Source organism: Peromyscus leucopus, chromosome 14 (genome assembly GCF_004664715.2).
Source record: "Peromyscus leucopus breed LL Stock chromosome 14, UCI_PerLeu_2.1, whole genome shotgun sequence".
Taxonomy (NCBI): Eukaryota; Metazoa; Chordata; class Mammalia; order Rodentia; family Cricetidae; genus Peromyscus; species Peromyscus leucopus.
Window position 1 is genome coordinate 70,068,441 of NC_051075.1, and position 14,733 is coordinate 70,083,173.

The following is a 14,733-nucleotide window of genomic DNA, read 5'->3' on the forward strand; positions in this document are numbered from 1 at the left end:
AGGTCTGTGCGGCATGTCGCCCCTCTCCTGCCCGGGTGTCCTGGCTTGAAGCCTGTGTGCTCAATGACCACACCCTCATTTTAAGTCTTCATTTGCCATTCTTTCTGTTTTTGAATTATTAAAACAAAATTACACAGAAGATTGGGTTCAGAAGGAAAAACTAAATAGTTTAGATGTCAACAATTATTCTAATAATAATTAGAAGTAACTTTTGGAGCACAGGAATTAGGGAAGGAAAACCCTTTCTCAGAAATGTTATTCATGACTGTTACCCTCTGGGTGCTTGGCAATGTTCTTGCATGGTTTTTGTATTATGCTGAAACAGACGTGTAACTTATAGAATCAAACTTCCCAAGGCTGGGAAGGCATGTCTGAGATCAACTCTAAAATGTTAAAGATACAAGAACAAAGAGGGAACCCTGTAGCCATTACAGCATGCTCATGGCAAGCATTAAATGGGGTAGGGATGGAGAGGGTCCCCTGCCTATCCTTCCTGCTCCTGACCCATGTGACCATCTATCCTTTACAAAAGTGGCCAGGCAGTTGACATCCCAGCCCAGCTGGGCTCCCAAGGGGCTCCCAAGGGCCTCCACCTGGCACTGTGGCTGGACACTCACCTCTTTATGGCTTTGTAGCAAATGATGACCAGCACAGTCAGAAACACCAGGGAGGCACAGACGACAGCAACGATGATCACCAGCCCTGACCACCAGCTGTCCTCCGCAGGGCACGAGGTAGAGTTGGGAGCTGAAAGAGACTAGGGTCTGAGTCTCTGAGTGAGCGAGGTGGGTCTGTGTGATGTTGGTGAGGGAGGGGTACTCACAGTCATCCATCACCCCCAGGAAGGCCCTCTGACCTCTCCTGCTTTCTCTACCCCCACCTTAGCAGGTGACATCATGCTTGGCCCCCAGCCAGCCCCTCCCCCATTCGGTGCCTCCATCACGGCCTGGCAAGCTCAGAGCCGGGGTTGAGCGCCTGGCTAAGCAGGCCTCCATCCTCCCAGGCATGAGCTAACTGACAGCAGGGTCGGGTTTAATTTCCCATGAAAAATAACAGACCATCTCATTCTCTCAGTCAAGGCATTAAATCCGGTGCGTCTGTGGTTGGGGGCGGGGTGACGGCTCGCAGGGGACTTAGGAGGAGGGAGGAGGAGGCTGGCCCCTCGATGTGTTTCTGAACTGAGTTTCTTGTGAGAGGCTCGCTCTTCAGGCCTGGATTCGGCCCAGGTGATGCTACCAGCAGCTTTCTCAGTGTGCAGGGAAGGGCCCAGAACACGGGAAGGTGTGTGACCGGGACAGCTTCTGACACCTGACTCCACAAGACCTTCCTGTCCTCACTCTACCCAGGAGGAGTCCTTAGGGTAAGCCTGTTCCCTCGTGGGGGGCAGTGTTGGTGCTCACCCGGAGTACAGGTCTTAGGAACTGTTTACTTCCCTGTGAGTAAGGCAAAGAGAGAGCCCAGCCCCGTCCCAGAGGCCTGGGAAGAACCAGACAGGACGAAGCGCTGGGTATCACAAACGGACTGGGGGAGGGGAGGGGAAAGAGGCATGAGAGCAGAGGCAGGGGGAGGGAGGAGAGGAGTGGACATAACACACAGACAGACAGTGCTACACAAGTCATTAGTATATGTGAAGATGCGCACAAGAGTCAAAACTCTGTCCCCAGCTCTGTCCCCTCAGCACTAGGCACTCTGAAGGAGTTAAGATGACTCGAGACTGGGCTGTGTCCAGGGGGGATTCCCTTCTGTCAACACACCACCTGACAGCCACAACAGATTTCGACCCCAGCAGAAGCCACGTCCCTTATTATCAACACTTTCAAAATATCCTTGAGTCTCTTCTTCAATAATCCCTAACCTGGGGCAACCATCCTAAAGACTGCTAAAATAATAGATAAGATTCACTTGTTCCTAGCATTCATATAAATCAATCATGCAATAAGCACATTCTTTTTTATTTTACATTTACTTTATTTATTTAGCAGTGTTGGGGATTCACCCAAGTAGCTACATCATTTAGTAGTTCTCCCTTTTTTGTTGATGAATAGTATTCTGCCCCCCCTCCCATCTTCCTATGCTGCAACTGTTCGTCCATTTATCTACTGATGGACTCCTAGGCTATTTGCAGATTTTTGGTCTTTAGGAAAAGCTGCAACAAATATCTGTGAAGGAATCTTTCGTATAGACAGTTTCATATTCCTCATGGGTAAACATGTGTTATAGGATGGTTGTGTGTATGTGTGTGTGTGTGTGTGTGTGTGTGTGTGTGTGTGTGTGTGAGAGAGAGAGAGAGAGAGAGAGAGAGAGAGAGAGAGAGAGAGAGAGAGAGAGAGAGATATTAACATCGTAAGCAAACACTAGCTGTCGTTCTCAGATGTTCACACTCTGGTACCCACCCAGGCAGAACCAAGAAGGAGAAGTGGAAATAAAGAGAAGGAAGTGAACACATCATGGGATCCAGGAAGATGTTCTCTGACTCCCAGGGGATCAGGGCTGCTTATTAACAAACACATAGCTCCCTACAGATCCTTAGAAGAACCAGAGACACTCGGGATGAAACTGTTGAGACAGGGACACTACCAGGATGCTGTTAGCTGGAAGGAGCTGGCCTTAGGTACTCAGTCCCCACACAGACACTGAATGGTGCCAGAGAGCCAGCAAGACGATTGGGTCTCATGCTCCCATCCATGAGCTCATTCGGTAATTCTGTTGATAACATCAAACTCGAAATCTTCCCCTTTGGGAGCATTTTTGAGTCTTCCCAGGGTGACCTAGTATAGCTTTCGTGCCCTGCCCAAGCTGCAGTCTCCCTCGGCTACATTGCTCCAGCACCCGCAAAGGTTTGCCCCTCCTTTTTGTGGAGGAGAAAGCTCTTTCTCCATGTCTGTGAGTCTGGCCCAGGCTCTGACCTGTCTGGGCACATCCCCAGGGTCATTCTGCCCTACGTGTTGCAGTCTTCCTGCGTGTGTGTTCTCAGTGCGCGGTTGCACCTCAGAAGGTCCCCAAGCATTTGGAAGCACAGGAAGGGGAGGAGCTCTCTTTGGTCACCACAGTGAATGATTCCATCAGCTAGGGGCGTTAACACTGATATACCTAAGTTAGAACTGTCCCTCAAAGACACCAGCAAGGGCCTCCTTAGAAATCCCATCCACATGACAGGTTGCAAAGCTCAGAGTGGAATTTGACAGGACCTCTTTCCTTAAACTCTGCTAGTGGGGTGGGGATTTTCTTTTTATGGTCATTATTCAAAGCATTGGTACTGGAAGCAGTTAGCTCTGGTTGTGTGTCCTTCTGTCTGAGATCCCGTGGGACTCAGCAGGTGCAGATGAACACCGCAAGTGTGGAAGGCAACAACCCAAGACAGAAACACTGCATCTGTGAAGAGGAGGTATCTCAAGAGACCTGGTGGCATAACGCATGGATTTTGGTCACAAACCAGAGATAGATTCGAAGATGGCATTCGTATTTATCCTTGCTTGAGTTGATTAGAGAATGCCAGCGCTTGAGGGAGCCTGGGTGTTGTCATTCAGGAAAGAGAATAAACACTGGCACAACTTATGTGAGTGCTAGAATGGGGACCTCAAGATCTTGGAGCTGCCCACTAGCCTGGGTACTGCCTCAGTTTCCTTCAATACCTCTGCAGAGACGATGAAAGCTCACCATGTGGGCAGGCTAGAGGCTCACATTTCGAGACAGCTTTCTGATAGTGCTCATCCATGCATGCATTCCCCTGGACATGTACTGAGCATGCTCAGTGCCCGCTGCTAGGAGCTGGGGGTACAGAGATGAATCAGACACAAGCTGTCCTCTGCCAGACCTGGCGCCAGCTGCCCAGGGATGATTATAAAGCTGACTAAGACCTGATCTTCTTGCATGAGGAGCCAGCAATCTCCCGAAGAAGCGACACGCACTGATTGCCAATACATAAGGGAAGGACAACCTGCACACTGAATTGGCAATCCTGGGTGACAGGCAGGTGGCCAGACCAGACGAAGGAGTGTCAAGCACCAGGAAAGAGCTGCCTCAGTCTCCGCCGTCTCTGTCACTCCCCTTGAACATGACAGAAAGGCAGGAGCTGTCCTGAATCCTCAGGGTCTTGTCACTGTTTCCTGAGCCTCAGCGAAGTTGACACATCGGCCAGCTCTCCTGACCTTGTGCAGACGATGGACCAGGCAGCCAGGAGGGCACTGGAAAAGGGCCCAGGCTCAAGTCTGCTGTGGCAAGGGAGTCTCATTCTTTTTAGTTAGCACATGCTGCATTAAAGGGCTGGGAATATCCAGCCTAGACCAGGCCCTGGACACCATGGTTAAAAGCTTTGGGACTTCTGCTTCTAGGCAATGAGGGGAAATGGGGTGGATCTGGCTGATTCCTAAAACATCCAAAACATTCCAAATATATGAAGCAATGAGCAATGGCAACAAGACAGTAGTCTTCAAATAATTTAAGATCTGGAGCTCTAAAGCCATTAGAAGAAGATGCTTCAAGATATAGGCACAGCCAGGACTTTCTGCAAGGTAACTCTGAGCCCAGGAAGTAATTCCAAGAATGGACTGTTGAGATTGTATGACATTAAGAATCTTTTGCACAGCAAAGGAAATAATCATCAGATAAAAGAGATGACCTGCTGAAAATCTTCACCAACTACACATCAGATGGGATTAATATCTAGACTATAAAAAGAACTGAACAAAACAGATAGACAAACCACCCAATCAATAAATGGGCCAATGAGCTAAATAGAGAGTTCTCAAAAGAAATGATTTAAAAGATGTCCAACATCCTGAGCCATCAAGGAGATGCAAATGCAAATGACTTGGAGATTCTTTCTCATACCCATCTGAATGGCTATCACCGAGAAAACAAATGGCAGCAAATTCCAGAGAGGATTCATCAGGCATGGGAACGGGTGCAGCCACTATGGGCATCAGCATGGATGCTTCTCAGAAACCTGAGACTAGAAATACCGCATAACTCAGTGGTATCACTGGGTACATGTCTGAAGAAATCTAACTCCTGCCACACTTACACATCCATACTCATGGCTACACTGCTCACATTAGCTAAGCAATGGAACCAGCCTAGATGTCCATCAGCAGATGAACGGATAAAGAAAATGTGGTTCATATACACAATGGGACTTGTTTTCAGATGTAAAGAAAAATAAAACATTTACATTAGGGGGAAAAGGGATGAAATCAGAGATTATTAAGTGAATAAACCAGACTCAGAAAGACAAATGCTGTTTTCTCTCGGATGCACAATTAAGATTTAAGAGAGAGAGTGAGAGAGTGTGTGTGTGTGTGTGTGTGTGTATGATGGATGCATGCACCCACATATGTTCATGAGTGTAGTCTGGGAAAGTAGAAAGAGGATGAGAGGAGGAAATCACTCATAGGGAGGAGTGGAGAAAAGGAGAGGATGGTGAAATATATGAGGTGTGAAGGCAAATGACAAGACTATTGGGGGGCAGGATGGAATGGAAAGAATGAGGGAAGGGAGAGGGGATGAATGAGAACAATGTATAATGGCACAGATGTATGAAAAATCCACAGTGAAGCCTGTTGCCTTGTATGCTAGCTTAAATGATGACAACGATGACTATGACGACGACGATGATGGTGGTGATGATGATGATGATGGACAGTAATTCCCAGCTTTCTGCCTCAAGGAATTTCTAGAGCAGCATAGGAAGGAGGAATCTAGGCAGTGACCAGGACAGAGGTGGTCCCTGCCCTAGGAAGTTCTGAGAAGAGTAAGGCCAATGGAAAGCAGAGGTGCTTCAAGGACATCAGGTACACGTGTGACAAGTGCTAGGATGGGAAAAGCGGTTCAGCAGATCCTACGGGAGCCTGGAACAGAAGCAGGTAGGTGTGGCACTTCAGATACATCCGCTGAACGGGTATTGAAGGAGATGGAGGAGACCAGACACTTCATTTGTGGGACTCAGAGACTTCAAGACACACACCAGACACCCAAGTGCCTGGCTGATTTACTGAAGGAATCTAACTCCTGCCATGGGCACACTTACACGTCCATATTCATGGCTACACTGTTAGCAGTGGGGAATGGAGGCCACGGAGCCAGGGACCTGGTGACTGCTCTTGCTGCCAATTCAACACAGGCTAAGAGGTAGGCTGAGAGAGCCGGCTGTTCCCAAACCTAGTGGGAGGAACTAGATGACGTAGGGATGAACTAAAGTGGCTGTCTTAGTTTTGCTTCCTGTTGCTGTGATAGAAATACCCCCAACAGAAGCAACCTAAGGGAGCAAAGGTCTATTTCAGCTCACAGTTCAATGCACAGTCCATCCTGGTGGGGAAGTCATAGTAGCTGGAGCTTTAAGAAAATGAGTCACATACATCCACAGTCAAGAGCAGAGATGCACATTAGCACTCAGTGTGCCCTCTCTGCTTTATACAGTCCAGGATCCCCTGCTCAGGGAACGGTCCTGCTCACAATCAGGATGAGACTTCCCATGTCAATTAATGCAATCAAGACAACCCCTCACAGACATTCTCAGAGGCTAATGTCAATCCAGTTTCTCATAGGTTTGCCCAGAAGCCTTCCTTCTGGGTGCCGAGATCATAGATGAGATTCTATCACGGGGCTTTGAGGGGTCTGGAAGCAATCCTGTCTTTAAACGTTTAAAAGTCACCTTTCTGGGGCTGGGGAGGTGGATTGGTTGGTAAAACGCTTGCTGCATAAGAATGGGAACCTGAGCTTGGTTCCCCAGTGGTCATGTAAAAGTTACTGTGGTGGGGTACATCTGTAACTCCAGATCTGGGGGACAGGTAGTGACAGGGACTGGCAGATGGATGAAACTTATTAAAGAAGGAAACTAAAGTTGACCTCAGGTACACACACACACACACACACACACACACACACACACACACACACACACAGAGTGAGGGGCAGTGTACACCCATTTTTCCATCTTGAGTCATGGCCTTATCTGGTGCTCTGCTTCTCAACCCTGTGTATGGCCCTCTCCAGAGGCACTCTGCTCTGAGGTCCAGCCTGAATGCCAGACACTACTGGGACACCACAGGCCTTGGAGACATCCTCAGACATCTCTCCTTGGTTTCAAAGTCTTCGGTGACTCATGTGCAGGCTGCCCCAGTGGTTTGCAGATGACTCCCTGGGAACTGAAAGGGTTGTAGGCCCTAATTGGCCTTCATTCCACTGGCTATGCTCAAATGAGGAGGGCCTCCCCCACCCGCCTCGCTCTCCTGTTTCTAGCTTCCAGAGCAGCCCAGGTCCACGGGCAGCTCACACACAGTGACAAATCAGGCCAGCGTTGGCTTGTCTGGGTACTGCGGAGGTCATTGGAGGTCAGCCCCTGTGGGTGTCAGTGGATGTCAGTGGAGGTCAGCCCCTGTGGGTGTCAGTGGAGGTCGGCCCCTGTGGTGTCAGTGGAGGTCATGGAGGTCAGCCCCTGTGGGGGTCAGCCCCTGTGGGTGTCAGTGGAGGTCAGCCCCCTGCTCCCTCCAGGGATAAGGACCCTGAACCTGCTTCCTGGAGATACTGCCGGCAAAGGTTAGGCTGAGTCCCAAATCTTTACATCTTGGGTTTACATGGTCTTGTCAGCACCACCAGGTAGAGGTGACAGAGCCTAGTTCCAAGCGACAATTTTATGGCATGATTGGTCTTTAGGGTGGCGCTCCTCTCTGCACTCTCCCTTCCAGCACCATAAGGGTGTCGAGGAAGCTGTCCTGTTTATCTAAGAAAGATTTGGGACACAGGACACAGAGCACATTGACAAGTGAACAACGTGTCCCTGCCATAGTCAGTGACCTAGGACATGCTCTGGTCCTGTGTGGTTTCCAAGAGAAGTGAGGAGCTAGGAGCTATGTTAAAGATTTAAGTGGTGACAGGATCTGTTTCATAATCCCTTAGGGGCCAGGGAGGAAACTGAGGCTTGGAGTGGCCAAGGGGGCTCTGCCAGGGCTGTGTAGTCACCCCACAGTCTGAGCCCCACTTTCTGACCTGACCCCAAACCAAAGAGCATGCTTGCTCAGAAGTTCCCTTACAAGTTCCCAGCTCTTCCCCTGCCTCAGTGCCTGAAGCCCTGGCACTGCTGGGCAGTTTGACACAGACCCAATGTCCACTAAGGAAGGCGGGGTGGGGGAGGGACACCACCTCTCTCTCATGGCCTGCCCCACATAGAGCCTCATTGTCTATGGATACAAGGAACTGCCTCAGCCCCTGCTAGCCGTTCACAGGCACTGGGCATCCATGGGGAGGCCTGTGCCAGGGTGTCCACCACCCACAGGGGCCTCAGGGTCAGTGTGCGGGTGGAGCTGTTCCTCATTTCTCACCAGAGACCATGGGTTGGGCTAGACCTAAAACCACAGATAAACCACAAGGCGTTGGTGTTTGTGCACTCTGGAACCCGGGCCTCATATCTCGAGTTGCTAGGGGTGCACCCAGTAAAGAGAACATCGTCTTGGGATCCGGTCCCCACCCATATTAGGGGGCAATATGTAGACATATGTATGCCTACTCTGTCTTGTGCACACCAGCCTTCCTGCAGCCCTGATGGAAGTTCTTTTCTACATCCCCAGTCATCCAGGTGCAAATGGACCAGGAGGGCAGCCACACTACGATATGAATAAAAACTTGTTCAGGCTCTGAAGGGTGTGGTGTCAGTGTGCTGCCAGGACTATATGGAGCTGCAAAACACAGAGGATGACAGGCCAGACCTTGGCTGGGATGCTCAGAACTCTGGACCTACGTTCAGTGTAGCCCTAGAAGCCATATCTCTGCCTCCAGTGTCTCCTCAGCTTCACTGTGCATACAGCATCTCCCAGATGTGCACCACTGGCCTGGCCCAGGCTGGAGACATCTAACAGTAAGGGGTCCTCCTCAATCTTGCCAGGAGCTGTGCCTCCATCCAGATTCAGCCCCATACCAAACATTCTCCCTTCTGGGCTCCTTTCTCTGAGCCTCACAGCCATCAGGGGACCCTCACCCCTCCTCTTTCTCTTCCTCTGCTTTGCTCCCCTCCTGATCTCTGACTCGCTCAGGTGAGCCCATCTTCCTCACATCCAGAGGTTCCTCCCCGCTGGGCGTCCATTGCTCAGTTTAGTGCAGTGATTATCCACAGTGGCTTTGAACTGCGAGCTGGAGTTGAAGTCTGAGCTCTGAGTTGGGCAAGCTATTCAGTATGTTAGATTTTTATCTGTTTTACCCATTGTAACTTGGGAGAAGCCACGGAACCTCCTCCAAGGAGGTACCAGGATTAGAGAAGATCCACAGACAGACAGCTGTGCCTGTGACAGCTGAGCATTAAGTCGATGAAGTGAGAACTGGCAGCCAGAAGGGAAGGTGCCAAAGAGGCTTCGGAGGGATGGACGGAGGGAGCCTGTTGGGGGCTCTGTCAGAGGGACTGTGTGGGAGGAGATGCAGACAGTAGGTGCACGGGGCTTTGTTGCCCAAGGCAGGAGCCCCCATGGAGCCATAGACAGTGGGGAAACAATGACCAGAAAAGGATTTTCAGGTGTGTGGTAGAGCACATGTGTGTGCTTATGTGAGGAACGGGCAGTGAAGGAGAAAGAGAATCCACTGGGTGTGTTGTAGGAAAAAGGGACCTAAGGACCCTGAGCCAGCCAGAGGAAGACCCCCCCCCCCTCGCCAGATCAGGAGTCCCTGCCTGGGTCTCTGATGGAGCCCTGCTGTGTAGGAAAGGTAGGCTGGAAGCTTTTACTGCATGGGGTGGTTGTCTAGGGCCTGGGTGCTTCTTTTTCGGATGTGTCAATCATTTCAGGAATAATAGTTGTGAAGCCAAGGCAAAGTACTGAGGGTACCAAGGGGGAGTGGGGGGGATGGAAAGCAGTTGTCTAGAAGAGTGAGTGATTGATGATGTTGTGAAGGGAAGTGTGAGAAAGACCCTAAAAGAACTTGAGATCATGAACCCAAAGTTCAAGGTCGTGTGTCTTGCTCAGGCCACCTTCCACTGCACAGGACATCCACTGGGGATGCAGAGAAGCCAAGAGCGGCTGTGTCCAGTGGGTTATGATGAAAGGAATGTCGAGTGTGGGTCCTTGCAGGGAGCAAGGACATGGGTTGACAGCTGAGGGAGCCATGGCACAGAACCTGAGCACATCGTCTCAGAATTGGGGCCTAGACAGATTTGAACCTGGGACCCCTCAATAGATAGAACACAAGCAATCAAGCAAACCTATAGGTACAGAGACTGCTGGGAGATGTTTTAGAGGAAATGAGACAGGGAGGCAGGAGGAGCCAACGCTGTGTGGGAAGGGGATCTGCTGTCACTGTGAGAATCAGGGTCCCCTCTCTCAGGAGATATTGAACCTCAGTCCTACATGGAAGGGCCAAGGAGGTAGCCCTAAAGAAAGGGCCTATCTGGATGGGCCTAGGGTGGCAAAGGCAGGCTAGACACCCCCAAACGTGCACACACACACACACACACACACACACACACACACACACACTTCTTGACAAAGGGCTCGAGATTCTTCCATCTGTTGACTCCAGCCAGCAGCCCATGCTCCATGGACCACTCTCTCCTCTAATGTCTTTCTGCCCTGTGTCTGGGCACAGAGCCCAGTGTGGTGGTGGGGTGGCTGTTTATCATCAAGAGCACCATTTCTCAAGGCTCGGCTCCTGCGGGGCACTTAAAAACCCGGATACATTATTAATAATCGTCTCCTTCATTCCTGTGCCTAATTAGGAGAGGCAAATTATGAATCAGGTTCATGTCTCTCTGGTGGGGGGCAGCGACAGCTTCTCCTGGGTGAGAAAAAGATCACAGGGAGGTCTGGGCAAGAGCTGGGAACAGTGGGTCACAAGCTGGTATAATTAATTTTGCTTCTGTGGGGACTGAGGAACACGACCTCCCTTGTCTCTCACCCAAATGGCCCTCTTTGTTAGGTTCTCAAAAGTGAAGATCTGTTACTCCGGGAGCCTGGCCCAACCTTTTCCTGTCTGCTCTGGTCCCCTTCTCAAATCTGCCATGCCTGCTGGCCCCAACAAGGCTGCAGGTGCAACACAGCGCAGAGGGTCACGTTTGCCAGCTCTAGGACAGCACAGCCCCGTCCAGAAGTGACAATGAGCTCCCCTATCTAGAAAGCTCTGGGTGACCACGGAGCTGATCTCCTTACCCTGTCCTCACTGTTCCAGTGTGAGTCCACTCGTCCACTCCTGCAGTGTGCAGTGCACAGGGATAGACGCTAGGAACAGGATGGATGCTGCTCTCAGAACACCAGCAACCCAGAGGAGAACAGGCGTTAATTCAATAGTCATCAAAATTCAGGCTGGGATTCCAACCTCACCCAGACACCTGTCGGTGTCTAAAAGACAAACACCATAGAACAAACAGGTAGTAATGCCATGACATGGGAACCAGTGGGGGTTGACAGGGCATACTGAACTCATTTTTGCTTAAGAGAAGCTTGTGGTCCAAGGATGGAGAAATGTTCCTGCTGTCTCTAGGAAATGCCCAGCAGAGCCTCTGCGCTCACCAGCATCAATAGATGAGAGGTGGCTTCCTCCTTTCATGATGGCCCTTAACCCATGATGGAGGCCTTGGGAATGCCCAGGTTGGTAGAAGCAGTTCTTTCTAAACAGTTAATTATTTAAAAGAAAGTCTCAGGGTCACCTTGGACTAGTGGTGATGAACTCTGGTCTGAAGGTTGACTCTGGGCCGCTGCTTGTCCTACAAACAAGGTTTTAATGGAAATATCTACTGCGTGGCTTTTGACAAAAGTTTGCTTACCTCTAAGGGACACCGTTTTTACCTCAGATTCCTCATCCATCTTAACAGAATCTGGGTCTGTGCTGAAAATTACATCTCATTTGTATTGTAAGTGTGAGCATTCTGGTTCTTCAACTTTGTTATTTTCCCAAATGTCACACCAATTCTCTAGTGTAATCTCTAGGTGTGTGGCATGGGGCGCTCTCTGTTGTCTAGGAAGTTTAAGAGTGACAACGTGATAGGCAGCCAAGCACAGCAGACAGACAGAAAGACAGACAGCTCACATCTTGACTTGGTAAATCATGCCCACTAAGTCATTCCCCAGCCAGAGCACACAGCCCTCAAGTTCTCATCCACAGAAGCAGTGACGACATTTCCCTGGGAGGCTGGAGGAAAGTGCCTTCCAGTGTGGGCAAGGATGCTGGGACTCTGCTTTGGATGCCATTGGCCCAGAACTGCAGCCCTTCTTTGCGGCACCTAGCTGGGCTGCTCAAGAGGCAGGGGCGAAGCACAAAGCAAGCAGCCTGGAGGATCTCAGTCTCATATGGCATCCTCAACCAGTGCTTGGCAGGTGCCACCAGTTGGGGACCTGTGGCCGTGCTTGGTGCTCTAACTCGGCTTTTTCTCACACCATCCCACCTCCTCCATGGCCCCACAGTCTCCCCTGGAAACATCTGCTTTTAAAATTCTCATGGGAGGTTCCAAGGACAAGTTCCACATCAAGACACTCAGACATGAGGTCACCAAGGGCTGACAGTCCCTGGCAGCCTTAGAGGATGAAATTCTATCCCAAGGAGGTGAATATGAACTCTATGTTCTGGATGACCAGCTCCCAAAACCTCCTGCCCTTTTCTGGTTCTCTGAACACAGCCTGGGTCTTATTTAAAAGTCTCTGTTAGGTGACGCTAGGATCAGTTCTGTCCTGGCTGAGGCCACACAAGCACAATCTGCTGAGAAAGTCCCTGATGTTCATCAGGCCTCTGTTTAATACAGGGAAGAAAACTGACATGTATGTGGCTTTGAGACAAAACCATACTTAGAAGTACAAGTATCCACACTGGTTGTCCAGGGGCACGCTGTCCAATACAGTAGCTATCATCCACATGTGACTACTTAAGCTTGATTTAAACGATCAGTATTGTAAGGGCTGGAGAGAAGGCTCAGTCAATAAAGAATCTGCTATGCAAGCGTGAAGACCCAAGTCTGAAGCCCAGAGCCTGCATAATAAAAGCCGGTAGCCGGGCGGTGGTGGCGCACGCCTTTAATCCCAGCACTCGGGAGGCAGAGCCAGGTGGATCTCTGTGAGTTCGAGGCCAGCTGGCTACCAAGTGAGTTCCAGGAGGCGCAAAGCTGCACAGAGAAACCCTGTCTGAAAAACCAAAAAAAAAAAAAAAAAAAGGTAGGGCAAGCTCATAATCCCAGTCCTAAGGGGACAGAAACTGGTGGATCTTTGGGGCTCCTAGCCAGCCTGTCTAGCTTACAGTTGAGTTCCTATGTAAACAAACAACTCCCCCCCATACATACACCCAGAAATCCAGAGGTGGATGGTGACTGAGGAACGTCACCCAAAAACAACCTCTGGCCTTCATACACACACACACACACACACACACACACGCACGCACGCACGCACGCACGCACGCACGCACGCACGCACGCACGCACACAGTTGCCCGAGCCATGAGGAAAGTGACAGTCAGTGCTTCTAAGTGGGAAGGCTTCTGCCACTACCACTGAGCAGAGTATAGTGGCATAAGCCATCCTCCCAACACTTCAGCTCTGATGAGCCAGGGAGGAGCCGTGGACCTTCCAACCCCACACGTGGTGCACCCATGGCAGGGTGAGCGGGATGCCTGGACCGAAAAAGCAGTCATTATGCCTTTAAGACAAGAGTGAAGCCTTCTGTGATGGGCAGACAGGCCATTGTAGTGACATCGGCCAGTCCCAAGATGGTGAAGATCCTGCTATTGCAATACCCAGAGATGATTTCTCTGCCCCTGGTTGGTCCAAAGCATGATGATGCTGAGACTGTGCGAAAGGTCTCCCTGGCAACAAGCACCGTCCTGGGCCTTTCCTCTGCCTAGACATGCAGTTTCTTTTAAAGATCAAGGTCACACCACCCAGCCACCTGGGTTCTGGTACTGTCATCAAAACTCTGAACTTTTGTGAGTCACCACGTCTCCCTGGCTTTCAAAGGCCCAATGAGAGTAGTAACACGGGGCTAGGTCAGCATCCACAGCTCCGTCACAACCGGCATCTCAGGCTGCCTTGTGGTTCTTCAGTGTTTGGGGGTTTCTCTGGCCTCCGCTCACTAGATGATAATGGCAGCTGTTCCCCAGCTATGATGAACAACTGTCTGCTTCTGGGAGCTCTTCCAGGGCTCTGTCCTGACTCCTGAATTCAGTGCAGAGGCCAGTGCATCCAACAGCCAGCAGCAAAGGAAGGAGCCAGATTCAGGCTCCTGGTGTGCACTGCACCAGCCCTGGCTAATCAAAGAGGCTGACTTGATAGCCTTCCCACAGGACATTCTGAGATTCTGAGCCCATTGCCTTCAGAATGACCCCCAGCTACTGAGAGGCTGCCCAGTGGAACTGGCCATAACAGGATTCGGAAAGAAGCCTAAGCATTCCTTCCACAATACCCATAATCCTCTCTGCCAAGGCAGGGGGTGGTGTGCCTTTGCTACCCATGGTCTAATTCATTCTGAATCTGCGAATAAGAAACCCATTCATTCTGGGCCAGGAGGCCCCGGGGCAGGAGGGAGGGAATAGTGGCCTCTGGCCTTTTCTGATTGTTGGCAAGGGTCACACAGAAACTTGGGAGCATGCTCGTCCCATGTGCCTTTTTCTCTGACAGAAGGTGGGGTGGGGGACATTAACCAGGGCATGCTTTTCCTTGACCCACCCAAAACCTTGCCGTCTTCCCCAGGCAGAAAGCCCAACAAAGTAAAGTCTTTGTAAAGGCTGTTGAGACCAGGCCTCCCCTAACTGAGAGGTCACATTACCTCCCTCCAAACAGGC

General features: G+C 50.6%; 1 protein-coding gene across 3 annotated transcripts in view; it reads right to left on the reverse strand.

Moving 5' to 3' along the window:
- Prima1 (proline rich membrane anchor 1) overlaps positions 1–14,733 on the reverse strand; it is a 56,094-nt gene that overhangs the window by 8,374 nt on the left and 32,987 nt on the right. For all 3 annotated transcript variants that reach the window (XR_005092789.1, XM_028888261.2, XM_028888260.2), the window contains exon 4: positions 618–747. Coding sequence is in view for 2 of the 3 variants with exons in the window: in XM_028888261.2 (XP_028744094.1) it covers positions 618–747 (130 nt within the window). In the remaining variant the exon portion in view is untranslated. The remainder of the gene's footprint in view (positions 1–617; positions 748–14,733) is intronic.